The sequence below is a fragment of the Salmo salar genome, chromosome 24 (genome assembly GCF_965601325.2).
Source record: "Salmo salar chromosome 24, fSalSal1, whole genome shotgun sequence".
Classification (NCBI taxonomy): Eukaryota; Metazoa; Chordata; class Actinopteri; order Salmoniformes; family Salmonidae; genus Salmo; species Salmo salar.
The window spans coordinates 34,128,501-34,156,109 of NC_138314.1; the positions used below are offsets into that span (position 1 = coordinate 34,128,501).

General features: G+C 43.0%; 1 protein-coding gene and 1 pseudogene across 6 annotated transcripts in view; one reads left to right on the forward strand and one right to left on the reverse strand.

The window, feature by feature from the left end:
* Window positions 1–1,321, forward strand: part of LOC106585750 (cyclin-H-like) — a 47,204-nt pseudogene extending 45,883 nt beyond the window's left edge.
* Window positions 1,322–1,395: 74 nt separating this feature from the next.
* LOC106585767 (ras GTPase-activating protein 1) overlaps window positions 1,396–27,609 on the reverse strand; it is a 50,649-nt gene continuing 24,435 nt past the window's right edge. For 5 of the 6 annotated variants that reach the window (XM_014172363.3, XM_014172362.3, XM_014172357.3 and 2 more), the window contains 26 exons: window positions 26,087–26,239; window positions 24,166–24,301; window positions 22,312–22,382; window positions 20,712–20,829; window positions 20,386–20,417; window positions 19,713–19,765; window positions 19,332–19,482; window positions 18,979–19,057; window positions 18,734–18,857; window positions 15,889–16,045; window positions 15,503–15,590; window positions 15,329–15,409; window positions 14,802–14,959; window positions 14,519–14,595; window positions 13,321–13,493; window positions 12,387–12,546; window positions 12,029–12,171; window positions 11,184–11,299; window positions 10,865–10,969; window positions 10,399–10,482; window positions 10,133–10,200; window positions 9,947–10,035; window positions 9,546–9,623; window positions 9,286–9,420; window positions 6,087–6,166; window positions 1,396–4,249 (listed from right to left, as the gene is read on the reverse strand). In XM_014172363.3, coding sequence (XP_014027838.3) covers window positions 4,201–4,249; window positions 6,087–6,166; window positions 9,286–9,420; window positions 9,546–9,623; window positions 9,947–10,035; window positions 10,133–10,200; window positions 10,399–10,482; window positions 10,865–10,969; window positions 11,184–11,299; window positions 12,029–12,171; window positions 12,387–12,546; window positions 13,321–13,493; window positions 14,519–14,595; window positions 14,802–14,959; window positions 15,329–15,409; window positions 15,503–15,590; window positions 15,889–16,045; window positions 18,734–18,857; window positions 18,979–19,057; window positions 19,332–19,482; window positions 19,713–19,765; window positions 20,386–20,417; window positions 20,712–20,829; window positions 22,312–22,382; window positions 24,166–24,301; window positions 26,087–26,239 — 2,758 coding nt within the window. In that variant the 3' untranslated portion in view covers window positions 1,396–4,200. The remainder of the gene's footprint in view (window positions 4,250–6,086; window positions 6,167–9,285; window positions 9,421–9,545; window positions 9,624–9,946; window positions 10,036–10,132; window positions 10,201–10,398; window positions 10,483–10,864; window positions 10,970–11,183; window positions 11,300–12,028; window positions 12,172–12,386; window positions 12,547–13,320; window positions 13,494–14,518; window positions 14,596–14,801; window positions 14,960–15,328; window positions 15,410–15,502; window positions 15,591–15,888; window positions 16,046–18,733; window positions 18,858–18,978; window positions 19,058–19,331; window positions 19,483–19,712; window positions 19,766–20,385; window positions 20,418–20,711; window positions 20,830–22,311; window positions 22,383–24,165; window positions 24,302–26,086; window positions 26,240–27,609) is intronic. The other variant, XM_014172360.3, reaches the window with a different exon arrangement.

Below are 27,609 nucleotides of genomic sequence, written 5' to 3' on the forward strand. Positions count from 1 at the left end.
CATTGAAGCTCAGTAGAGATACAGCAGATGAACATAACCTAATGAAGTGTGCTGCTGAGATTTAAAGACCCATTTTGCAGACTTGTAGGTGTGTTAAATCTGTATGAATAGAAAACCAAGCAGGTTAGGCTTCAGATAACAGCCCTGTCTATTGGTGACCTTTACCTCAGACAAGATACCCTCTTCTGGAGAACCCAGAGTCTCTGAGGAAGAGTGCTGATGACTTCCTGACTCGGGCCACCCTGACGGACACTGGCCTGCTGTTTCCCCCGTCTGAGATCGCCGACGGCCATCCTGAACAGTGCGTCGCAGGCCAGCCTCAGTATGGAGAGGTAGGCCAGCACCAGGGCTCTGTTCTAGACAAGAGCATGGCCCCGCTTCAGGGGATAAGGGCTGAAATGGAATGAGGCCCTAGCTAACATGGCCTCGAGAACTGCAAGTGTCAACTAACATACTTTCATAGTCTATTGTAAAGAAGGGTAGTATTCTCACGTTTTCATTCAATGCAGTAATCTATTAAGTTTCAAACTAGTTTTGTTTTTCACTTTGTTATAGCTATCTGACAGAATGTATGAGACTGAAGGAGGACAAAGAGACTCTCAAAGATGTACGACGCGATGATTCCAATTCCAACCACAAGGTTGAAAGCTTGATCAAAGTTGTGACTGCAAATCAAAATTCTACAAATGCTATTCATGGTGTTGTTTCACGGACAATCATTTTCTTTTTACACAGGGATAAAAACTCATGAAAAAGCATGAATTTCTGAAACAAGAGGAGGTGAATGCTTACAAAATTAAGCTTTTTTTTTTTTTTTAAATAGTTTATTTATTTCTTTTTTACCCTAGTTTGGTAAATATTTTCTTAACTCTTCTTGAACTGCACTGTTGGTTAAGGGCTTGTAAGTAAGCATTTCATGGTAAGGTCTACACTTGTTGTATTCGGCGCATATGACAAATAAAGTTTGATTTGACCAACCAACCAAAGGACATCCAGCCAAATGTGGGAAGTATTGTAGCCAACATGGGCCAGCATCCCTATGGAACGCTTTCGACACCTTGTAGAGTCCATGACCTGACGATTGAGGCTGTTCTGAGGGCAAAAGGGGGTGCAACTCAATATTAGGAAGGTGTTCCTCATGTTTGGTATACTCAGTGTATTGAGTTAATGAATGAATGAATTACTGTCGGTTATAAACACATGCAATTGTTGCGTTGCGCAAAAAGAGTGTATACTTACATGGGTGCACTACCACACAACTGGGGAGGTAGACATGATCAGCTGACTTGAGTAACATGTTCATTTTGTGTGATAGGAATGGCTGTCAGGTAAGGAGAGGATATTCTGTTAAAGACCACTTCAGAGTAAATAGTCTTGCACAAATGAAGCAATACCTTTTGCCAAACATACTAACAGTTTTATTTAGCCAGGTCAAACAAGTGTATCTAAGATGCAAAAGATTCACAGTTCTATCAGGTAGAAAAATCTAAAATGAACACATCCGCTATATGAAATGAAGAGGAAGCAGAACAGTTACATTTGTACATTTTGAAGAGAGGAGTTGTGTCACCCATATTGATAGTCTAGTCTATGAACACTTGGGTGAGGTCTGTGTAATCTTCAGTGCATCTAAACTGAGAAACTACAGGTCATCGGCTCCAAGGCTCTGACTGAGCTGTTTGGAAAAGCAGACGATGGTTGTACAAAATCAACCAGTTCTCATCCAAATGACTGAGTGGTGAATCTGGGCTTGGCCTGCACAGAAGTTATCTGTATGATCTTGGTAAGTGTATCACCTAGAAAGGTGGGTTAGTGAGGGTTACATTGAAGTTACAATTATATGAAAGCTTCTGTTGATGAGCCTAGGCTTAAACGGGAAGATTTCTCAGTTCCTTTAGTTTCTCAGGCCCAGACATCAGGTTAGTTTCCATAGGGTTACACATTCACAGGTTACAAATAGGTCCTACAAACTGTTAAGCTATGATACAAATATGAACCTATAGTACAACTCAATTTAGCAGTCATACACAAACACTGGTTTTGTCATATAAGCCTAAGTGTATCCTATCAACAGGTAAAACAGCTTATAAAATATATAGCTAGTAGCTTCAGTGATGTGTATATGTACATATATACATACACACACACACACACACACATACAGTACCAGTCAAAAGTTTGGACACACCTACTCATTCCAGGGTTTTTCTTTATTTTTACTGTTTTCTACAATGTAGAATAATAGTGAAGACATTAAAACTATGAAATAACACTTATGGAATCATGTAGTAACCAAAAAAGTGTTCAAGAAATCCAAATATATTTGTTATTCTTCCAAGTAGCCACCATTTGCCTTGACAGCTTTGCACACTCTTGGCATTCTCTCAACCAGCTTCATGAGGTAGTCACCTGGCATGCATTTCAATTAACAGGTGTGCCTTGTAAAAAGTTAATTTAAGGAATTTCTTTCCTTCTTAATGCGTTTGAGCCAATCAGTTGTGTTGTGACAAGGTAGAGGTGGTATACAGAAGACGGTCTTTTACCAAAAAGGGCTAAATCCAAATTATGGCAAGAACATCTCAAATAAGCAGAGAAACGACAGTCCATTACTTTATGACATGGTCAGTCAATCTGGAAAATGTCAAGAACTGAAAGTTTCTTCAATTGCAGTCGCAAAAACCGTCAAGTTCATTAGAGTTAACTGCACCTCAGATTGCAGCCCAAATAAATGCTTCACAGAGTTCAAGTAACAGAAACACATCTCAACATGAACTGTGCAGGAGACTGCATAAATCAGGCCTTCATTGCTGCAAAGAAACCCCTACTAAAGGACACCAATAAGAAGAGACTTGCTTGGGCCAAGAAACATGAGCAATGGACATTAGACGGGGGAAATCTGTCCTTCGGTCGGATGAGTCCAAATTTGAGATTTTTGGTTCCAACCGCCGTGTCTTTGTGAGACGCAGAGTAGGTGAACGGATGATCTCCGCATGTGTGGTTCCCACCGTGAAGCATGGAGGAAGTGGTGTGGGGGTGCTTTGCTGGTGACACTGTCAGTGATTTATTTAGAATTCAAGGCATAATTAACCAGCATGGCTACCACAGCATTCCGCAGCGATACGCCATCCCATCTGGTTTGCACTTAATTTGTTTTTCAACATGACAATGACCCAACATACCTCCAGGCTGTGTAAGGGCTATTTGACCAAGGAGAGTGATGGAGTGCTGCATCAGATGACCTTGCCTCCAATTGAGATGATTTGGGTTGAGTTGGACAACAGGAAAAGCAGCCAACAAGTGCTCAGCATATGTGGGAACTCCTTCAAGATTGTTGGAAAAGCATTCCAGTTGTAGTTGGTTGAGAGAATGCCAAAGGTGCGCAAAGCTGTCATCAAGACATGTGGCTACTTTGAAAATATTTAACACTTTTTTGGTTACTACACGATTCCATGTGTTAGTTTAGATGTCTTCACTATTCTACAATGTAGAAAATAGTAAAAACAAAGAAAACCCTTGAATGAGTAGGTGTCCAAACTTTTGACTGGTACTGTGTGTACGTGCATATATGCCAGTGTGGACTGTAAGCGGCCATTGTGGAGATAGGAAGAGGTTGGTTTGTAAAATCAAGTGAAGTAGTGGTGTGTAGAAAGGGAGTTAAGGCTTTCTTGGGTCGGTGCTACATTAGATTTCCCTGAAGGTCGTTGTTATCGCTACGGTGCTTTGGCTAGCCTCTGACCCAAGGTCCTCCGGGAAGGTTCCACTGTTGACAAGGAGGCTAAATGTGTAGGGACCTCAAGGGTTCAAGTCAGCCCAAATTCAGGACAAAGGCCAAGCCAGTCAACATACAGGAGATGGTCCAGGTTATAGTTCTCTGTGAATGTCTGTAAGCTATATAACTCTTCCATGTAGGCAAACAGTCTTCAAAGTGTCCTCTTGTTCGATTTGGCCCTTAAGCTTGAATATAGTTCAGGTTAGCATTGGGTAAGGAGTTACTCATTATTTCACCAGTGTCTGTTCAAGGGCTTGGGACTGGCAAGAGATTCCCAGATCCAGTCAGTCATTTTCCCATTGCAGGACTCAGTCGGCCATAATGGATCATAATGTCCAGAAAGCTACATGTTCAATACAAAACCACCTAGCTTTTCGGTCCAGCGCTCCATGCCAGTACATGGTTGACTGACCTCGTCCCATTGGTAAAAATCACATTACCTGGATGGTGGCAGCCAATGCCATGATGGTGCACTCAGTCCTGCAAGACAAAGTGCACACTGTTGAGGACTGTACATCAGTTACATCTTAATGCCATTTATTGACCATGCCACCATAACCCCTTCCACATCCATCCTGCTATGAACTCTGGACGGCCACTTCACACGGTGTTTACCATGGAGCTGTCATGACACAGATGGTACACTAGACAACAGGGGGGGGGGGGGGGGGGGGGTGCATGACTTGAAGGGATGATCATGAGGTGCAAACATTGAGGTTCTTAAAAACTAATGTGGTGTACTAAAAGATGTTCCAGCAGACCGATCTCCATGATTTACCTTGCTTTAGTCCAGTCAGTTAAAGCCTACACAGGTCAACAATACTACATATACCACCCGATTGTGCACTAACATCAGAAAAAGTACAAATATACATTTTCAAAGCTCTTTTACAGGAAACGAGGATGATCATGTAGTGAAAGAGCCCCAGATGACAGAAGAGGTGAGTCAAAACCACTTCAACACATTTTTGCTACCAGTGCTTCATGATTTTCAGGTCATTAAATAGCTCTGTTTTATAGGAGTGGACTGATGAAGATCTGGATGACGCAAACATTGTTTTTTCACCCAATCCCGTCACTGAAGGACTGTCAGCAATACTGGCCAATAGTCTCACAGGTCTACCCAATGTGTGCAAGACTCAACAACGAGAGAGGATTTAGATATTGTATTATCTTTGAGGCCATACATAATACTTTTTCAAATGTCTTGTCTTCTGTAAGATACATGTTTTATTGGGTGTCAACTTTGAAATGCAAATGTGTTTTTAATGACTCTTATGTAGTAAAAATGTGTATATTCCATGGGCATAACATCACTAGGCTCTGAGCACAGTGAACTTTCCAACATTCATTTGCCATACTTCAATACACATTTTTGAAAAGTTATGATACAAGGCTGCTCTTAAATCTCAAACCTGGCTTTCTAGGCCATAACACAGAGCAGACAGTCCTGAAGGCACTTTAACAATCACTAATTACCTGGGGAAGAACGACTCCATTATCTACTTTACAAAACAACTTTAATAAGTGCATGCATGTCTGATACAATCTGTACTATTCAAAGATGTACTGCTGTAAACATTTAACTTTATTTTTATTTATTCTGCATCTTGTCTGGCATTGAGAAGTTAAGGAAGAGTGAACCAAACAATCAAAATGTGATACAAGGAAGGAAAAAAAACAAAAGTTTCTCAACTATATACTCATGATTCCAGCAAGAATTTTTTTATAGATAAAATAAACAATTTCTGCAAGAATCTCCAGAGAAAAATACAGAGAAAGAACCCCAAAATACTGGAGACAAATAGAAACGCTAGTTTCAGCACTTTGTGGACATTGTCACAAGCATTACAGGGTTGACTGTAGCTTCTTCATGTCAGTTGACTTTCCTCATATTGAGCAGGGAGATAGATATACTTTGGCAACCTGTGCTGTGTGGAAAAACATGTCTTGGGCATGTGAAGCTTTACTTTGAAATCAAATCTTTGACCCTCTTGATAAAGGGGAATGATACACATACATGTACCCAAGTCACAGAATCATGAACACTGTTTTCAGAAGAAAAAAAAACATTTCCTGCACATACAGCAGTCTGGTGCAAGTTGAGTTTTTTTTGTTTAGGTACTGCGTTGGTTCGGTTTTCTGCTGCTTTCATTGCATAGCTCTCCTGGCATGGGCAATGTGGTGGGTGGGACTGTCGAAGGAGGAGATGGGAGATGCCATGGTAATGATTGGAGCATGCTGGGTCAGGTCCCCTGTGCGTCTCTGTGCAGGGAGACAAAGGGAGAGAGCAAGAGAGAGAGGCGTGCTGTACTACCTGTTGCTGTTGGACATGGCATAGTGATCTTGTTTCTGCTGAAGGAGCTCAGTGATGGCCAGCAGCTTTTTCAGCACGTGCTACAAAGAGAGAAAACAAACGAGACAGAGCCATGGTTTACAATCATGACAACTTGGCATGTTTCTGGTACTGATTGTCATATTAAAAGGGGAAATCAGCAGTTGTAACAAAAGTGTACACCCTGCCCCTGTTTTGCTAAAAAGCAGAGGGACAGCCTAGAGAAATGTAACTACTAAAATTCATAGACATAGCTACGGATGCAAGGACTGACCATCCATGATAACATGGTTAAAACTAATGTTGATTTGAGGCTATATAGTGTTTGTTTACATTTGCTTTGTTTACACACATTGGAGAGAAACAAGCTTAAATGTTTTGGGTTCTGATGGGGTATGACAGTTGAATTAAGCTCATGAGGAATGTGTAAGTTACAACGATGTCGCTCTTGCTGAGGGTGATTCCTTGATCCACCTCTATGCAGACGACACCATTTTGTATACATCTGGCCCTTCTTTGGACACTTAACAAATCTCCAAACGAGCTTCAATGCCATACAACACCACTTCCATGGCCTCCAACTGCTCTTAAATGCAAGTAAAACTAAATGCATGCTCTTCAACCGATCGCTGCCTGCACCCACCCACCCGACGAGCATCACTACTCTGGACGGTTCTGACTTAGAATATGTGAACTACCACCTAGGTGTCTGGCTAGACTAAACTCTCCTTCGACTCGTATTAAGCAGCTCCAATCCAAAAGGAAATCGGCTTCCTATTTCGCAACAACGCCTCCTTCACTCACACTGCCAAACATGCCCTCATAAAACTGACTATCCTACCGATCCTCGACTTTGGCAATGTCATTTACAAAATAGCCTCCACTCTACTCAGAAAACTGGATGCAGTCTATCACAGTGCCATCCGTTTTGTCACCAAAGCCCCATATACTACCCACCACTGTGCCCTGTATGCTCTCGTCGGCTGCCCTCGCTACATATTCGTCGCCAGACCAACTGACTCCAGGCCATCTATTAGTCTTTGCTAGGTAAAGCTCCGCCTCATCTCAGCTCACTGGTTACCCTAACACCCACCAGTAGCACGCGCTCCAGCAGGTATATCTCACTGGTCATCCCCCAAAGCCAACACCACCTTTGGCAACCTTTCCTTCCAGTTCTCTGCTGCCAATGACTAGAACGAATTGCCAAAAAAACAAAAACAAAAAAAAATCTAAAAAAAAAATCACTGAAGTTGGAGACATATCTCCCTCACTAACTTTAAGCATCAGCTATCTGTGCAGCTTACCGATCGCTGCAGCTGTACACAGCCCATCTGTAAATAGCCCATCCGTAAATAGCCCATCCAACTACCTACCCCATATTGTTTTATTTACTTTTTTTGCACACCAGTATTTCTACTTACACATCATCTGCCCATCTATCACTCCAGTGTTAATCTGCTAAATTGTAATTACTTCGCTACTACGGCATATTTATTGCCTTACCTCCTTACGCCATTTGCACACACTGTATAGACTTTCTATTGTGTTATTGACTGTACATTTATTCCATGTGGAACTGTGTTGTTGGTGTCACACTGCTTTGCTTTATCTTGGCCAGGTTGCAGTTGTAAATGAGAACTTGTTCTCAACTGGCCTACCTGGTTAAATAAAAGCTGAGAATTTTTTTTACAAAAAATGTCAAGAATCTATTTAATTCAGAAATCCCAAAATGGGTGAAACAGATTGTCCCTTTAACATTCAAAAAGCCGTTCTAGCCTTTCGATCACTGGTTAAATGCACGACACACACACTACATGATCAAAAGTATGTGCACACCTGTTGAAAATATCATTCGAAAATCATGGGCATTAATATGGTGTTGGCCCCCACTTTGCTCGTATTACAGCCTGAACTCTTCTGGGAAGGCTTTCCACTAGATGTTGTGACTTGATTCCACTCAGCCACAAGAGCATTAGTGAGGTTGGGCAGTGATGTTGGGCGATTAGGCCCGTCTCAGTCGGTGTTCCAATTCATCCCAAAGGTGTTTGATGGGAATGAGGTCAGGGCTCTGTACAGGCCAGTCATGTTCTTCCACACCCATCTCAACAAACCATTTTGGTTTGTTAAGATGGGTCTGTTAGATGCATAGAATCGTCTAGAATGTCATTGTATGCTGTTGCGTTAAGATTTCCCTTCACTGGAACTAAGGGGCCTAGCCCGAACCATGAAAAACAGCACCAGACCACCTCCACCAAACTTTACAGTTGGCACTACGCATACCGGGCAGGTAGCGTGCTCCTGGCATTTGCCAAACCCAGATTAGTCCGTTGGACTGCCAGATGGTGAAGTGTGATTCATCATGCCGGAGAACACATTTCCACTGCTCCAGAGTCCAATGGCAGCAAACTTTACCCCACTCCAGCTGAAGCTTGGCATTGCGCATGGTGATCTAGGCTTGTGTGCAGCTGCTTGGCCATGGAAACCCATTTCACGAAGCTCCCGACGAACAGTTCTTGTGCTGACGTTGCTTCCAAAGGCAGTTTGGAACTCGGGAGTGAGTGTTGCAACCGAGAACAGACAATTTTTATGCGCTATGCACTTCAGCACTCGGTGGTCCCGTTCTGTGAGCATGTGTGGCCTACCACTTCGCAGCTGAAAAGTTGTTGCTCCTAAACGTCTTCACTTGCCAACCACAGCACTTACAGTTGGGCTAACTGACTTGTTGGAAAGGCGGCATTCTATGGTGGTGCCACGTTGAAAGTCACTGAGCTTGTAAGTAAGCCACGTTGAAAGTCACTGAGCTTGTAAGTAAGCCATTCTACCGCCAATGTCTATAGAGATTGCAAGGCTGTGTGCTCGATTTTATACACCTGTCAGAAATGGGTGTGGTTGAAATAGCCAAATCCACTAAGTTGAAGGGGTGTCCACATACTTTTGTATAGATAGTGTACATATCTACCTCTATCACTCCAATATCCCTGCACATTGTAAATATGGTATTGGAACTGACCCTGTATATAGCTTCTTCCTTTCTCGTGTTCTTATTTCTATTTCTCGTGTTTTTATTCTACCCTGTTATTTTTAGTGCTACATTGATAATGATTACTGTTTTGTTGGGTTTTCAGCTTGCAAGAAAGGCATTTCGCTGTACTAGTGCATGTGACATTAAAACTTAACACACCTGCTGTGCTCCCCTCTCATTGCTCAGGGTGCGGAGGTCGTCTGAGTGTGAGACACAGATCTCATGCAGGGCAGCAAGGTCACGGGACAGGTCTGTCCTAAAGTGCTCTGTAGCTTCAGGGAGGTCAGGGACATTCTAGAAAGGACACAAATGCACACACATTAATGTCGTCCCTAGACATTGGGAAAGAATTGCTATGACGTCTACAAGTACGTAAGAGTTCCAACAATGTCTAAAGGAAATGAAAACAGGTAACCTACACCCAACTCATCCAGAAACATGATCATCCTATGTTTGTTGTTTTTGATGAAGGGGTTCACTCCCTCCATGTAGGGCTCCTGGATTGAAAAGAGGAACACTATTACTTTCTGACATACAGATGGTAGAGTTATGAATGGGTGAGTCTGTTTTGCATGGCCCCATGTCCTGGGTAGGTGGAGATTTCACTTGAGCCCAATGGAATGGTCTGAAATGTACAAACTCCAGCCCCCAGGGGCACCGAGCCACGCAAAATAAACTCTCCCAATATAATAACTACTGTTCCCTGAACCAGGTACAGCACAAAGCTGTGAAGGATTACTTTGGTTTGCCTGTGCTTAGATGACACAGGGATAGAAACGTCCCCACACTGAAAAGCGTAGGAGCTTTAAGGAGGTCTTACCTTAGCACCAAACTCCACCAGGTTAGCCAGGTTCTGGACAGACTTGGCAACCAGAGTGAGGGTACGTCCCGCTGTTGCAGAGGGAGGGTCTACACAAAACAAAAAACAATTGAACACACACGGATATAAAGTAATGTATGGACATCATACTGTTCATACTGCAATACATCGAAGGGTTAAGCTCACCAGTGATGATGTTGAACATTCTTGGGTTGAGGATGGCAGGACAGATCAGTCTCAGGAACACAAAGCCACTAGAATAGCCAAACAAGAAATCAGTTAGATCAGAACTTCAAATCAAAATTGTATTCATCACATGTAGAACTTACAGTTAAATGTTCCCAAATATAGCTCCCCCTTGACCAAGGGCTTCACCATTCCAATTATATGCGATGCCTATACATGAGGCTTGCAGACAGCAAAGTAGATTTATGGTGTTTATAGTTAGTTACCTGACCACCCGGGTTCTCATAGTGGTGTTGGGCCATTTCTGCTGCACTGACTTCTGTAGACACCCATAGATATATCTTAGAGTTCTGGAAGGGTCAATGAGAGAGAAAGTGTGAGTACTGGAATATGACATATATACTGTATATACGTCAAACTACCCTATGGATCTACTGTCATGTGTTCAGTTAATTTGCTGGTTTGTCCGATGACATAATAGAGTGATTGTACAACAGAAGAACGTCATGATATAAGGTTCAAACTATGGAAATGGTTGCTTATTGGCAGTGTATATTTTACTGGCAGAAAATTAATGGCGGTGGGTGGCGGTACTCTAACCCAATGTTACTTTTCCCTAACCTCAAACTATACCCAACCTTATTCTGACTCCCATTCCAAAACCTAACCATAAGTGATTTCGACCCCTAAACTTAAGTTTGTGTTCTGCTGGTCGAATATACACATCCTTACTTATTAGGGTTGGGTCGATGAACGATGTCATCGGGTGTCGACAATGATTGACAGCCATCGTCGATGGGGACGTCATCGTCGATAACAGACGAAAGCCTATTTACACTTGACAAAGCAGAACAGTACAGACACAGTGAAATGTTTTAATTCTAGTCAAATGATCAACTGGGATTGATTCGTCTTTTTGTTAGTCCAAATAAACGAGTCACGATCGACGATATGACTAAAGTTCGTATATCACCCAACCCTAATATCACATGTGGATGGTTCCCGTGTTAGTTTGTTGGTATATGCACCGTGGAGTGGTGTGTGTGCTTACGGGGGCAGGATCTCAGCAGCCATGAAGATCTTCTCCACCAGCTCAGACAGGATGAGGAGGAGGTGGGCCAGGTTCAGATTAACATCCTCATTCTTCTCCAGTTTAGAGGGGTTCAGCTAGAGGGAGGGGGGGAAAGAGATGTTTCATCATAGACATACATCGAGTGTAGAAAACATTATGAACACCTGTTCTTTCTATGACAGACTCACCAGGTGAAAGCTATGAACCCTTACTGACGTCACTTGTTAAATCCACTTCAAATCAGTGTAAATGAAGGGGAGGAGACCGGTTAAAAAATGATTTTCAAGCCTTGAGACATGGATTGTGTATGTGTGCCATTCAGAGGGTTTGAGGCTGTTCTGATGCAAAAGGGGGTGCAACTCAATATTAGGAAGGTGTTACGTGAGACCTCTTCTATTACTAGAGTAGGATTTGATGTTGAAAGCAACTGTACAATATCAATGTTCAATGTCACAGTGTGTGTAATGCCCTCTGTCCCAGAAGAGAGATTCAGAGTCCTGCAGGATCACAACGGAGACTGGGGAATGCCAAGCAGGAACCAAAGTTGAATCTGTGTCATGAGTTACCGTTTTGTCTTCTGGGTAGCCAAAGTACTAATATGATGTTACAAATGCCAAGTGCTCCATTCCACTCAGGAGAGAACATGAATAAATAGCTGGGTTGGAGCCCACACACTTCTCAGCTGAAAGAGTTGTGACCAACGTAACTTTACAGATGTTGCCGAAACTACTTCACAAGCCCAAACAGATACAGTAGGTAGAGCTTGGGCTAAACAAAAACAAGTATGAAAAGCCTTTCTGCATAAATAGAAAGTGTGCGTTTACCTCGCAGGACTGCTTGCTCTCCATGATCTTGAGGATGGTATCTTTGAGGGCATGGTGGACGAAGGGTGTGGCCGTGGCCTTCATGTACTGCTCCATCAGCGTGCTGGCCAGAGTGGTCGCTCGGAACAGGGTCGTCGCCTCGTCTGGGAAACGTCAGAGAGAGGGGACTTCTCGTCAGCCAACGGTGTGTATGTGTCATAGCTTTCATGTTGAAATCACACTAACACAATCTGCCTCCAAGCATCTACAAATGGAGATACTTCAGGATGATAAAGACCCAGCCAAAGGGAAATTCTATGTCACTAAAATAGCATGATGTCGCTAGAACAATAGAATATGTTTATATTCATCTCAATACCCTCCATGTTGATCTCTCGGTCGTTGAGTGTCCTGAGTAAGGGGGCCTCTGTCTTCTCGTGTCTGAAGATGCGCAGCAGGATGCTGGCCAGCAGGGTGCGGTCCTGCCCACACACATGGGCCAGAGCATAGATCACATGGAACTCCTTCAGCAGGATCAGCTGAGGGACACGGACAGACGGACAGACTGGGGTCAGTGACGCGAGTGGGCGATTATTTTCCATTTATCTTTTTCCAGGACACGTACTCTGCACATCACAATACACTATGTAACTAACTGCTGATCCTTGTTTTGGATGTCTCACTGAGTATGTGTATTAAATCAAATTGTATTGGTCACATAGACATATTTAGCAGATTTTATTTCAGGTGTAGTGAAATGCTGGTGTTTCTAGCTCCAACAGTGCAGTATTATCTAAGAATTCACAACAATACACACAAATCTATAAGTAAAAAAATGGAATTAATAAATATATAAATATTAGCTCGAGCAATATCGGAATGGCATTGACTAAAATAAAGTAGAATAAAATACAGTACATATGAGATGAGTAAAGCCGTATGTAAACATTATTATAGGGACTAGTGTTCTGTTACTAAAGTGGCCAGTTACTAAAGTGGCCAGTGAATCCAAGTCTATGTAGATAAGGCAGCAGCCTCTAAGGTGCATGGTTGTGTAACCAGGTCACTGCTAATCCTTGTTTTGGATGTCTCACTGAGTGTGTATTACTTAACTAACTACTGATCCTTGTTTTGGTGTCTCAATGAGTGTGTGCTGGTCATTATACCTTTGTTGGAGCTGGAAACAAGCCTTTTGCTGCACCTGCGATAGCATCTGCAAAACTGTGTACACGACCAATAAACTTTGATTTGACTAATGTTAATCCTACATTGATGAATTCATTCATTATCTTCATTAGTAGGGTATGTCTGACCTCTTTGAACTCGCTGTACTCCTCCTCAGGCATGATCTTCTCCATGGAGTAGCGGGCTCGAACCCTCAGAGAGCCTGGCTCGATGCCCTTCAGAGGCACGTGGGAGCTCAGAGGGAACCACTCGTCTATCATCTGGCCCTTCTGTAGGCGGCTCAGCTGGCAACGCATGAACACTGAGGCAGAGGGAGAGAGAGATGGAGATTGAGTACACTCAGGTCAATCAGACCTTTGGGTTTGGTGGCTCTCTTCTCCCTCTAGTGGTGTGGGGGCTGTGCTTTGGCAAAGTGGGTGGGGTTATATCCTGCCTGTTTGGCCCTGTCCGGGGGTATCATCGGATGGGGCCACAGTGTCTTCTGATCCCTCCTGTCTCAGCCTCCAGTATTTACGCTGCAGTAGTTTATGTGTCGGGGGGCTAGGGTCAGTCTGTTACATCTGGAGTATTTCTCTTGTCTTATCCGGTGTCCTGTGTGAATTTAAATATGCTCTCTCTAATTCTCTCTTTCTGCCTTTCTCTCGGAGGACCTGAGCCCTAGGACCATGCCTCAGGACTACCTGGTATGATGACTCCTTGCTGTCCCCAGTCCACCTGGCCGTGCTGCTGCTCCAGTTTCAACTGTTCTGCCTGCGGCTATGGAACCCTGACCTGTTCACCGGACGTGCTTGTTGCACCCTCGACAACTACTATGATTATTATTATTTGACCATGCTGGTCATTTATGAACATTTTAACATCTTGACCATGTTCTGTTATAATATCCACCCTGCACAGCCAGAAGAGGACTGGCCACCCCTCATAGCCTGGTTCCTCTCTAGGTTTCTTCCTAGGTTTTTGGCCTTTCTAGGGAGTTTTCCCTAGGGAGTTTTTCCCTAGGGAGTTTTTCCCTAGGGAGTTTTTCCCTAGGGAGTTTTTCCCTAGGGAGTTTTTCCCTAGGGAGTTTTTCCCTAGGGAGTTTTTCCTAGCCACCGTGCTTCTTTCACATGCTTTGCTTGCTGTTTGGGGTTTTAGGCTGGGTTTCTGTACAGCACTTTGAGATATCAGCTGATGTACGAAGGGCTATATAAATACATTGGATTTGATTTGATTGAGTGGAACAGAGGCACTAACACACTGCCGCAAGTCATTTCTCATATCGATATGGAATGGGATTATAAAAGGAGAGGGTTTGAGATGGCTAGTCCAAGTAGAACGGCGACTCACAGATGTCACTTTCTTTGCTCTTCTTTGTCTTGTTGCTCAGGCTGATTTCAAACCTGTTGATTTCACTCGACAAGTCACTGTGGGGAATAATAATTTAAAAAAAAAAGTCTGTCAATGTAAGGAACCCAAACATGACAGCTAATCATTGTATCAATGCAATATTATAGACATATTACTAAGTGCAGTGAGGAGTTAAGATATAAGTTATAGTATATGGAAGCCAAATACAAAATTTCCATTTCACACTAAATTGCCATTGAATGGAGTTGTAACTGGGACTGACTCAAAGATGAACTCTTCTGTGAAGACGGGGTTCTGGCCCTCTCGGGGGTGGGTCTTGGCCACCTGCACATTGTTCAGGTAGATGTTGCAGTAGGGATTGGTGAAGTGCTTCACAGGCAGCTTGTGGGCCTCCTCCACATACAGGACCAGGCTGCTCACCTGATGGGACACACACACACACACACACACAGGGTTTCTGATGCCTCAGCTGGCTGGAGTAAGGTGCATGGAACACCACAGCAGCGGGTTTGAATCTCACATTGGGTCACATACATGCCACTTTGGATAATGGCATAATATCAAATGAACATATTGGTAAACAATCTTTCTTTTAAAAGAGATGAGTGATGCATAGGGTTTGTTCTTTGGGGAGTTGAGGCCCAACTTGCATTTCAAGATTCAATACTGTATTGCCATATCAAACAAATTTGTTAGGAATTTGATTTACTATGCATACATTTGTGGCAAATGCATTTTCCGAAATGCACAATGCAAACAGCATTTGACTGGTATTGCCAGTGTTTGTACCTGTCGGAGCCTCTTGTTGGGAGTGGGCTGGGTGGGTTTCCTAAGGTTACTGCAGAACGTGTGCAGACATTTCATCCAGTCCTACAGAGAGGGAAGAACACTGTTAGACTAAAGAAAGGTGTGATTGGGACAGAACATCCAGACACAGACAAACAAAGAGGGATCGGTACAAACCTGTGCCTGTTCAGGAGTCTCGCCAGCGAAGTAGAATATGTACTGTTCCTCACTAAAGTGCTGGACCACAACTTGGAAACAGTTTGGTCTGCAAACAGGAACAGCCAGGTATTACTGAACAAGTATGTACCCAATCGAACGTATCCAATTGATCAAACTCAGACTGCGGAGAACTAAGTACAAACCTCAGCACAACATGGCAACAAAAATAAAAAAAATACATTTGACATTTTGCTCAAATCCAGAGTGAATTACAATTAACACATTCATCTTAAGATAGCTAGCTGAGACAAACACATATCAGTTGTAGTAAGTACAATTTCCCTCCGTAAAGTAGCTATTATGTTATTTTGCAATGATTCGTAGATCTACGCGGAGTGTCTCACCTGCCAAACAGACTGTCGTGCACACCGTACACGGAGCATACACTCAGGTCAATCAGACCTTTGGGTTTGGTGGCTCTCTTCTCACTCTCAAAGTAGATGAGCTGGGCGTCGTTCCCCTCCAGGATGAAGTAGAGGTTCTTCCACCGCTTACCTTTGCCTGGAGGTGGTGAGAGGGTTAGGGAGGATAGGAGAAGACGTCAGGTCAATTTCCAAATTATCAATTCTCTCTCATCTGCCTGCACTTCTTCACTCCCTCAAGTTTATGAGGGAGTTTACACCATATTTAACACACTAGTCCTTTCCTTTTAAATATGGAGGAGAAGTAAGAGTAAGGGAAACAGGCTAAGGTCTACATTACATTTACAGACATTTGAGATTCCATTCTCTGTGGAAAAATCAACTAAGAGTAAAAACATATTGGTACCTTTGTTACCAACTCAGTGGCCTTGCGGTTAGAGTGTCTGCCCTGAGATTGGAAGGTTGTGAGCCGAGTCATACCAAAAAAACGGGACCTGATGAATCTCTGCTTGGCACTCAGCATAAAGGAGATAGATGGGGGTAAGGCCCTGCGATAGACTCCTGTTCTATGAGCCGTTCCGGCTCGCGCAAGCAAAGGCTCATACAAGGCGACTTACGTCGGAAGTTCGCATACAACTTAGCCAAATACATTTAAACTCAGTTTCACAATTTCTGACATTTAATTCTAGTAAAAATGCCCTGTCTTAGGGCAGTTAGGATCACCACTTTATTTTAAGAATGTGAAATGTCAGAATAATAGTTGAGAATTATTAATTTCAGCTTCCATCACATTCCCAGTGGGTCAGAAGTTTACATACACTCAATTAGTATTTGTTAGCATTTCCTTTACATTGTTTACTTGGGTCAAACTTTTCAGGTAGCCTTCCACAAGCTTCCCACAATAAGTTGGGTGAATTTTGGCCCATTCCTTCTGACAGAGCTGATGTAACTGAGTCAGGTTTGTAGTCCTCCTTGCTCACACACGCCTTTTCAGTTCTGCCCACACATTTTCTATAGGATTGAGGTCAGAGCTTTGTGATGGCCACTCCAATACCTTGACTTTGTTGTCCTTAAGGCATTTTGCCACAACTTTGGAAGTATGCTTGGGGTCATGGTCACAAATGGGTTTTCCAAATGGACAAAGCTTTAACTTCTTGACTGATGTCTTGAGATGTTGCTTCAATATATCCACAATCGTTCTTCCTCATGATGCCATCTATTTTGTGAAGTGCACCGGTCCCTCCAGCATTTAAACACCCCCACAACATGCTGCTGCCACCCCCGTGCTCCATGGTTGGGACGGTGTTCTTCGGCTTGCAAGCCTCCCCCTTTTTCCTACAAACATAACGATGGTCATTATGGCCAAACAGTTCTATTTTTGTTTCATCAGACCAGTGGACATTTCTCCAAAAAGTACAATCTTGTCCCTATGTGCAGTTGCAAAATGTAGTCTGGCTTTTTTATGGCGGTTTTGGAGCAGTGGCTTCTTCCTTGCTGAGCGGCCTTTCAGGTTATGTCAATATAGGACTCGTTTTACTGTGGATATAAATGCATTTGTACCCGTTTCCTCCAGCATCTTCACAAGGTCCTTTGCTGCTGTTCTGGGATTGATTTGCACTTTTCGCACCAAAGTACGTCCATCTCGAGGAGACAGAACGCGTCTCCTTCTTGAGCGGTATGACGGCTGCGTGGTCCCATGATGTTTATACTTACAAACAATAGTACGCACAGATGAACGTGGTCATCTTCAGGCGTTTGGAAATTGCTATCAATTATGAACCAGACTTGTGGAGGTCTACAATTCTTTTTCTGAGGTCTTTGCTGATTTCTTTAGATTTGTCCACCATGTCAAGCAAAGAGGCACCGAGTTTGAAGGTAGGCCTTGAAATACATCCACAGGTACACCCCCAATTGACTCAAATAATGTCAATTAGCCTATCAGAAGCTTCTAAAGCCATGACATAATTGTCTGGAATTTTGCAAGCTGTTTAAAGGCACAGCATCCTGACTGGTTGCATCACTGCCTGGTACGGCAATTGCTCGGCCTCCATCCGCAAGGCACTACATAGGGTAGTGCCTACGGCCCAGTACATCACTGGGGCTAAGCTGCCTGCCATCCAGGACCTCTACACCAGGCAGTGTCAGAGGAAGGCCCTAAAAATTGTCAAAGACCCCAGCCACCCCAGTCATAGACTGTTCTCTCTACTACCGCATGGCAAGCAGTACCAGAGTGCCAAGTCTAGGACAAAAAGGCTTTCAACAGTTTTTACCCCCAAGCCATAAGACTCCTGAACAGGTAATCAAATGGCTACCCGGACTATTTGCATTGTGTGCCCCCCCAACCGCTCTTTTTACGCTGCTGCTACTACTGTCTGTTTATCATATATGCATAGTCACTTTAACTATACATTCATGTCCATACTATCAATTGGGTCGACCAACCAGTGCTCCCGCACATTAGCTAACCGGGCTATCTGCATTGTGTCCCGCCACCCACCACCCCCTCTTTTACACTACTGCTACTCTGTTCATCACATCACACACTTTAACCATATCTACATACTACTTTTAAAAAATCAGCCTGACTAACCGGTGTCTGTATGTAGCCTCGCTACTTTTATAGCCAGTCTTTTTACTGTTTTATTTCTTTACTTACCCATTGTTCACCTAATACCTTTTTTTGCACTATTGGTTAGAGCCTGTAAGTAAGCATTTCACTGTAAAGTCTACACCCGTTGTATTCGGTGCACGTGACAAATAAACTTTGATTTGACTTAGTGCATGTAAACTTCTGACCCACTGGCACAATTCCAGACTTCAACTGTACCTTTGTTGAATAGGAGGTAGCCTTTCTTGACAATGTTTTTGTAGAACGCATCTTTCGTTTTCCGTCTGATAGTGTTATAGATCTCCTTGCCGTCCACCAAGTCTGAGAGCACTTGTTCCTGGTGCTGAAATTCATGTTTGTATGTCAATAAAACAACAGAATTAAATAAAATGTAAATCTATAGCCTTCTGAAAGTGATATGACAGGGGTTGCACAACTATGGAGGTGTCTGAACTCAGGTTTACCTGCACCGAAACAGCATCTTTCAGGTTGTAGCCCTCCACGATCTGCTCCTTCTTATAATGGTCCACAATGTCATCAACACTGTCAGAGAGAGAGAAGAGACTGAGCACATCAGTTATTTCTACTGACCAGCAGTGACCATCATAACGCTTCAGACTTAATAGTATTTAGTACTTTCTGTATAAGCTATATTTCTATGTGGGACTGTAAACCTGGATATCGCAACATCTTTACACAAGTATAGTTAAGGCCACAGGGTTTTCCTAACCAGTTATTTTCTGATTCTATTAAAATGCCTGCCTCATGGTTGATGGTTACTGCACTGGGAGACAGTATGAGCCCCCGTCAGACATACCTGTTGTAGTACCTCCCCCCCATCATGTACTGATTGTTGGGGGTGGGGCATATCTTAAACCTTTGGATGTTCTCATTAGTGCGAAAAAACAGTGAGTAATCCCCGGGTGTGTTGTCTGACGGCCGGACCAGGAAGCTGCACACTTGACCAACTAAATGAGAGAGAAATTCACTGATATTGTTGGCATTAACATGTTTAATATTGATGTTTTACTACCAATACATTATCGGAACATATATTTTGGCAACAGAACATTGTGTTGATAACAAGATCACATAGAAATGGGAACGTAACCCCCACTGTGCAGAGAGAGTTTACCCGTGGTACCCGTCATCAGAAGGTTATAGTGAGGATCACGTAATATGTAAAGTATAGTGGTACCTGTCATCAGAAGGTTATAGGCCTCCTGTTTGCTGATCTTGCCGTGATACCAGCTAAGACAGGATGGACCATTGGAGAGAGCGAGAGAGTAGAGGGAAAGAGAACCGACAGATCAATATGTGCTAGGTTAAAAAGGGGCAGTGAGGGGTTTTAGAAGGGTTAGGTCAGTCTGGGATGATGAATCACAACTTCATAGATCCTGTTGGACTTGGTCAATTGTGACATCACAAAGCAACCTTAGTCTGTGAATTAATTAACTAAAACAAAAGAAAAATAAATTGATGCTCGATTTGTGAAATTTATTTCACATTCTACAGTCCGTCTTTGGGAGGCTGGCAAACAAAATAAACACACCTAGAAATACAGCCGGATTGTGTTTGTATCAGAGTCACTAACTACGTCATAGAGACTCGCTTAGCCGCATGGATGCAAACATGGACTATGTCAACGTCACTAACGACATATGCTGTATACCCCACACTACCCTTCCCTGCACAACAGGAAAACATATGTTGGATAGAAGATATTGTAACCATGGGTTGCGTGCATAGAGGCAGCCAGAAGGTGGGGATATAATGAACTTCCAATGATAGGCTGTCTAAAAATATGGGGGGGGGGGGGTGTTGTTGGATAGTATGGCCACCTAGGAGAATAAAAATATATCCAAACTTACACTTTGCCCTCATGTGGGTCCTCCTCCCGTCCCTGAAAACAAGAACAATGTCAGTTCAACCAATCAGTGGAGCAGTAATGACAAATTTAATAGACAGAAAATACTTATAAAATAGCTACCATTGCCACCTGGGTTAAAAAAACAAAACAAAAAAAATGTAAAAGTTGAAGGCGTTTTCAAATGGCAAACCACAACAGTTTCCCCAAATGGTACCATATTTACTTTAGTAGTGCACAACATAGTGTACCGTTTGGGGCACAAACCAAGTGAATGGTGTCTGGTTAGGGCTGATCTTAAGCCTGTGCAGAGCACTGATCTTAACTCACCACCTCCTCCACTAGGTCCTCTACGATGAGGCCCTGCTCCTCCGTCCTCACGTTGGTCACCCACATCCAGCCGTCATCCAGTTCATTGTGAACGATAAACATGTCCCCTTTCAGGAAGCTGACGGACAGGACGGGAGGAACAGGTCAATGTTTTGCTACACATCTCCTTTTACACAAAAAATAACACTGTTCTTCTCAATAATGATTGTCTATTTAGTTAAGAGATCTAAAGGCCATGGGGTTCCTTGAGGCTTTACAGCGAATCGCCGACTGAACTAGTATGTGGACACCCCTTCAAATTAGTGTATTCTATTTCAGTCACACCGGTTGCTGACAGGTGTATAAAAAAAAAAAAAAAAAAAAAAAAAAAAAAATATATATATAATCGAGCACACAGCCATGCAATCTCCAGACAAACATTGGCTGTAGAACGACTGAAGAGCTCAGTGACTTTCAACGTGGCTCCGTCATTAGATCCCACCTTTCCAACAAGTCAGTTCTGCCCTGCTAGAGCTTCCCCGGTCAACTGTAGGTGCCGTTATTGTGAAATGGAAACATGTAGGAGTAATAACGGCTCAGCCGCGAAGTGGTAGGCCACACAAGCTCACAGAGCGAGTGCTGAAGCCTCTGCCTCTGGAAGCAACGTCAGCACAAGAACTGATCGTTGGGAGCTTCATGAAATGGGTTTCCATGGCCGAGCAGCTGAACACAAGCCTAATATCACCATGCGCAATGCCAAGTGTCGGCTGGGGTGGTGTAAAGCTTGCCGCCATTGGAGCAGTGGAAACACGCTCTCTGGAGTGATGAATCACACTCCACCATCTGGTAGACAGACAAATCTGGGTTTGGCACATGCCAGGAGAACTACCTACCCAAATGCATAGTGCCAACTATAAAGTTTGGTGGAGGAGGGATAATGGTCTGGGGCAATTTTTCATGGTTCGAGCTAGGCCCCTTAATTCCAGTGAAGGGAAATCTTAACGCAACAGCATACAATGACATTCTAGATGTTTCTGTGCTTCCAACTTTGTGGCAACAGTTTAGGGAAGGCTCTTTCCTGTTTTAGCATGACAATGCCCCCTGTGCACAAAGCAAGGTCCACACAGAAGTGGTTTATCAAGATCGGTGGAAAAACTTCACTGGCCTGCACAGAGCCCTGACCTCAACCCCATCAAATACCTTAGGGATGAAATGTAATGCTCACTGCGAGCCAGGCCTAATTGCCCAATATCAGTGCCGGACCTCACTAATGCTCTTGGCTGAATGGAAGCAAGTCCCCGCAGCAATGTTTGGGTGTAGTAGCACCAATTCACCACAAGGTGTCTTCTGTAAGCTACACAACACCACTGTAAATAAAGATTGCATGGTTCTATCCAGCCAGCTAAGATTGAGCTAGCAGTGACCTCTGTGTTAAGGCTTGGATTCAGAAAGATGTTTCTCAGATCTGACGAAGACTATCGAGACTCACCTGTTAGTGTGCTGGGTCTTGCTAAGGTATTGTATTATTCCGATTATGTGCTTTTCGGTGCTCTCCTTCAACAAGGCAAACACGCACTCACATTCCATAAATGTGTCTTTGTAGGTTTCTTGTAGGGCTTACCTGATCTCATCGGTCTCTGGCACTTTGGTGTATGGAAGAATGGCTCTCACTCTCCTCCTGTCCTCTACAGGCTACACACGAGCACAGACAGACACAAGCACACTATTTAAAACAACTGCACTATTAACCAATGCTTCCACTAAAATCTTCAAACCCTCCCCTCAGCAATCCAAATGAAAGTATTCGCCTAGACACCCTCCAGGACACCTCTCATTAGTATTTTCCTGGGTTCTCTCTTGAGAGTAGTTATGAAATATGGCCTGGGGTGTTGGGGCAGTAGGGACAGATATCTCCCAGATACAGTGCCTTCAGATAGTATTCATACCACTTGCCTTGTTCCACATTTTGTTGTGTTACAGCCTGAATACATTTTTGTACTAAAATAGATTCTCTCTCACACTATGACTACGTGGATTTCTGCTCACTTGTCACGAACATGCACACTGTCTAATCTGGCCATATTTTAAAACGTTGTATTTCCCTTTTGCATTTAGCCATTTCTTTCTAGAAGCACTACTATATTATTCTATAGCTCCTTTGTTAGCAGTAAGCTACTGTTTATAGTTCATGCCCAGTTTGGTAGGAAAATGTTTGTATGGAAAGATTTGTATAAATTGGTTCCACACATAAATTAGGTTATTTTCCTGTCTCTAGCCTACCAGAGTGAAATGTTATTTGCATTTATTTTTTTAGTATTACTTCAGTGCTTTGTTGCAAACAGGATGAATATTTGGAATACTTTTTATTCTGTACAGGCTTAATTCTTTTCACTGTCAATTAGGTTAGTATTGTGGAGTAACTATAATATTGTTGATCCATCCTCAGTTCTTCTATCACAGCCATTAAACTCTGTTTTAAAGTCACCATTTGCCTCATGGTGAAATCCCTGAGCGGTTTCATAACTCTCTGACAACTGAGCTAGGAAGGACGCTTGTAATCTTCGTAGTGACTGGGTGTATTGATAGCCCATCCAAAGTGTAATTAATAACTTCACCATGCTCAAAGGGATATTCAATGTCTGCTTTTTAAATGTTTACCAATCTTCACCTTTATTTAACTAGGCTAGTGAGCTAAGAACAAATTCTTATTTATATTGACGGCCTACCAAAAGGCCTCCTGCGGGGGCTGGGATTTTAAAAAATAAGACAGAAACACACATCACGACAAGAGACAACACTACATAAAGAGACCTAAGACAACAATATAGCATGGAAGCAACACATGACAACCCAGCATGGTAGCAACACATGGTACAAACATTATTGGATACAGACAACAGTACAAAGGGCAAGAAGGTAGAGAAAACAATACACCACGTGAAGTAGCCACAACTGTTAGGTTACCAATAGGTGCCCTTTTTTGCAAGGCATTGGAAAACCTCCCTGGTCTTTGGGGTTGAATCTGTGTTTGAAATTCCTTGCTCGACTGGGGGACCTTACAGATAATTGCATGTGTGGGGTACAGAGATGAGGTAGTCAAAAATAAAATGTTTAACACTATTGCACACAGAGTGAGTCAACTTATTTAAGTTGTTAAGTAAATTTTTACTCCTGAACTTATTTAGGCTTGCCATAACAAAGAGGTTGAATACTGATTGACCCAAGACACTTACGTAAACATTTCTAAAAACATAATTCTACTTTGACATTATTGGGTGTTGTGTAGGCTAGTGACCAATTTTTTTATTTATTTTTTAAACTAAATTTAATACATTTTAAATCCAGCCTATAACAACTAAATGTTAAGGCAAGGGGTGTGAACACTTTGAAGGCACTGTACATTGAGTATGTAGGGGGAAGAAAAAAAATTAATATCTAACCTCCGTTTCTACTCTTGAGCGTAATGGAATCTTACCTCTGGGGGAGCCACGGGTGATAGCAGCTTTTCACCTTTCAGCAGGCAAGACACATAGCTGTAATAACCAATCAGGTCCGACAGGGACGAGAACCGGCGCCCGCCAATGTAATAGTCTCCACACATGGCGATTATCCTGTAAACATGCACAGATACACAGAGCACAATATTAAATATTAAGTATGAAAATAAAGGCCTAAATTAAATTGACAGTTTGAACAATTCAAATCAGCAGAAATAACTAGGCTACACTTTCCACAAATTCTACTCAAACCATCAAAAAGTACAAGAGCAGAACAGCACAGTGCTAAAATTAGGCCCAGTTGCCCTGGGATCGATGAAACAAAAAGGAGAACAGATGCATTAAACTATCGTGACTCAACTGATTATAGTCTGGTGTGAAATTACTCCAGTAATGATGACAATGGCATGATTAAAGTCTTGGCGAGCCAGCTAACAGTGGGGAGCCCAGAATAATTCTTCAGTCTCAGCTCATCTGTTGAGCAAATCTCTGTCTGACTAATGTACAGTAGATTAGACACCATTCAAGGACATCTTCCCATGGTTAGGCTATTGTTTAACCTTGCCTTCCTAATACCATTCCACAAGGGTTTCCAGCATCAATGCTATCATGTCTCTGTAAAGAAATGCTGTGAATGAGATGTCATCATTTCCCCATAGGTTAATCAATCGTCTACTGAAATGCTTGGTGTTGATCTGGTCCAGGCGGGGTTGATGTCATGAATGCAGGCCAGGCCTTATCGACAGATATCGAACTCACTGGAATAAATACAGTTGAATGTACAGTGCACACACCCTGAAGGTATTAATAAATAATATGCCATTTAGCAGACGCTTTTATCCAAAGCGACTTGCATACATTTTACGTATGGGTCGTTCCAGGAATTTAACCCACTACCCTGGCGTTACAAGTGCTATGCTCTACCAACTGAGCTACAAAAGGACCCAACAGTCTTGTGGACACAGAGCCTAGATAGGGCAGACAGAACTGCTATTTGTGGATGGCTGCATGCATGTTCTGACTAACATCTACTCTCACAGCCTCAGAAAGCCATCCAAAGCACTGGAGAAACCCAGAAAACTTCACGCCAGGAGTGCTGTGAAAACTTCTCCACATTTCAGTAGATGCGAGTGGGTAGTGTCGTCAGGGGCTAATGTCTGATGGAGACCCAATACCAAGATGAGGGGGTGGATTATTATAAAAAATTTTACACCTTTATTTAACTAGGCAAGTCCGTTAAGAACAAATTCTTATTTACAATGATGGCCAACCGGGGAACAGCGGGTTAACTGCATTATTCAGGGGCAGAACAGATTTTTACCTTGTCAGCTCAGGAATTCGATCCAGCATCCTTTTGGTTACAGGCCCAACGCTCTAACCACTAGACTACCAGAGCCCCAAAAGATAATGAGGGGGTGGAGGTTATGTCCTGCCTGCTGGTAATCGGAAACATGGTTGCCGGGCCGTCCACCCACACACCCCTCTGTCAAAGACAAGTCTCACCTTCACCCACGCACTTGCCCCAAAGGAGCCAGCAATGGGATCCTGAATGTTATTTCTAACACCTGCATTGGCTCACTTTCTGAACTGCTCTGTGATGCAGGCTGTTAGAGACATGGTGGCTAAGGCTATAAACTTAGACTCAGTGGTCTGTGCAGTATTCATAGCGTCTGTATCTGTACCCCACGGGGATAGGTCACGGGATAGCGGTTAATTTCTTGTTTGGGTCTCGAGCTGAAAAAAAGCTTAAGAAGCACGGGTCTACAAAAAAAGGTTTGTAGCCCACGATATGCAGGTCATGGAGACATACTTCTGCATCTGTGCGATTGACCTGCGTCATGACTATTGCATTGTGAATTAATTAACTCTGTGTGCGCGCGTGCGCATGCTTTGACTGACCTGAAGTGGTTGACCACGCTGGTCAAGCTGAGGAAGGACAGGACAAAGGAGCCGGGCCGGCGGTCACTCTCCCTGATGAGGTAGCTGCCAGGGGTCTTGGCCTGCCGCAACCGCTCCTCAGCAATGGTCCGGTCCAGCTTCCCATGGTACCACCTAAAACACAAAGGGAGGGAGGGACGGACATCGTCAACCTTGGATACCTAGGCCTACATGTACCCCATTTTGGCCTCTGTATTCAGCTCAAAATATTATACTTTTTCTCTCTCTGGGAGACATTGTCAACACTAAGGCTGTGTTCTATGAAGCATACCACCTGAGAGAACTCGAGGGGGGAGGGACATACGCACAGTAACACACAAACAGTCTTTATGTAGGCTTGTTGCACGGCGTGACATTAGCCAGAATGTGATTCAAACACATTTTATATTCAAAAACAAGTGGAACACTTTTCTGTGCTGTAAAAATAAATCAGCCTAATAGCTGTGCAAGTTCAAATTGGGTTCACTTTGTAAAACAATATGAATAATAAATAAATAAAAATCACAGAATTTATGATTAACTGTGCTGCAGTGTCATTCATAAATTGACTTACCACATTCATCCAAACACCCACTCCACTGTTCACCCCATCTATCATTAGCTTAGGCTATTCCATTCAGTCACATGAACTCTTTCAGTTCCCAACATCTCAAACCATTCTCAGTTTGTTACAGCCATCCGCTCCCACACAGACTCAATGGAGTCACATATTCAATGAACATTTAACTCGTTGGTCCATCATTAGTAATCATTCAGTGGTTAACACTCATTCATCCAGGTCTCCTAAAAAAGGTCTGAATCAAGAGTTTTATAAATTAGAACATTTCTTCTTTACTAACACTCATTCATAAAACCCTAACAACCACACAGGGATTCTTTGTGACTGATTCAAGGCAAACAAATAGGCCTAGCCTGCTGCTCAAAATAACCCTGTATTAGGCTGGGTCTGTTACGTTATAGTCTTGACTTGGGACTAGGCTTTGTTTTGGGGTTCTTGGTCTCGCAGAGATCGTAGTATACGGCCTTGCTCTTGGACTTGATAGAATGCCCTTATCTAGTTTTATGTAGACTAGACAACACCTAAATGCCAGCAAACTATGCTAGCCAAAACATGTAGGGATCACCACTATTCATGTTATGCGTTTAAAAGACACCACTGAGTTTGAGAAAGTGTCTAGGACTCTAGGGTCAATTCTCAAGTCAACAGCGAGTGTGAGCATAACATTACATTGACATCTTCTGAAATATTAAGCTAGTAAGAAACTGCACCAAGATTTTACCCTCTAGTCTCCCTATATAGAGCAGCCACTAAAACAGGCGAGAGGAGAGTGGAACGGAGCGTAAACGACAAAAGCTTTTTAAGCTTCAGCCGCACCATTAAAAGCAGGCTGCTTTTTTAGTCAAACAGAAGCTTTTCTACCACTGGTTAAAGTTTCAGCAGTTCACCGACTTAGTTCCCGCCAGATGAGTGAAACATATACACG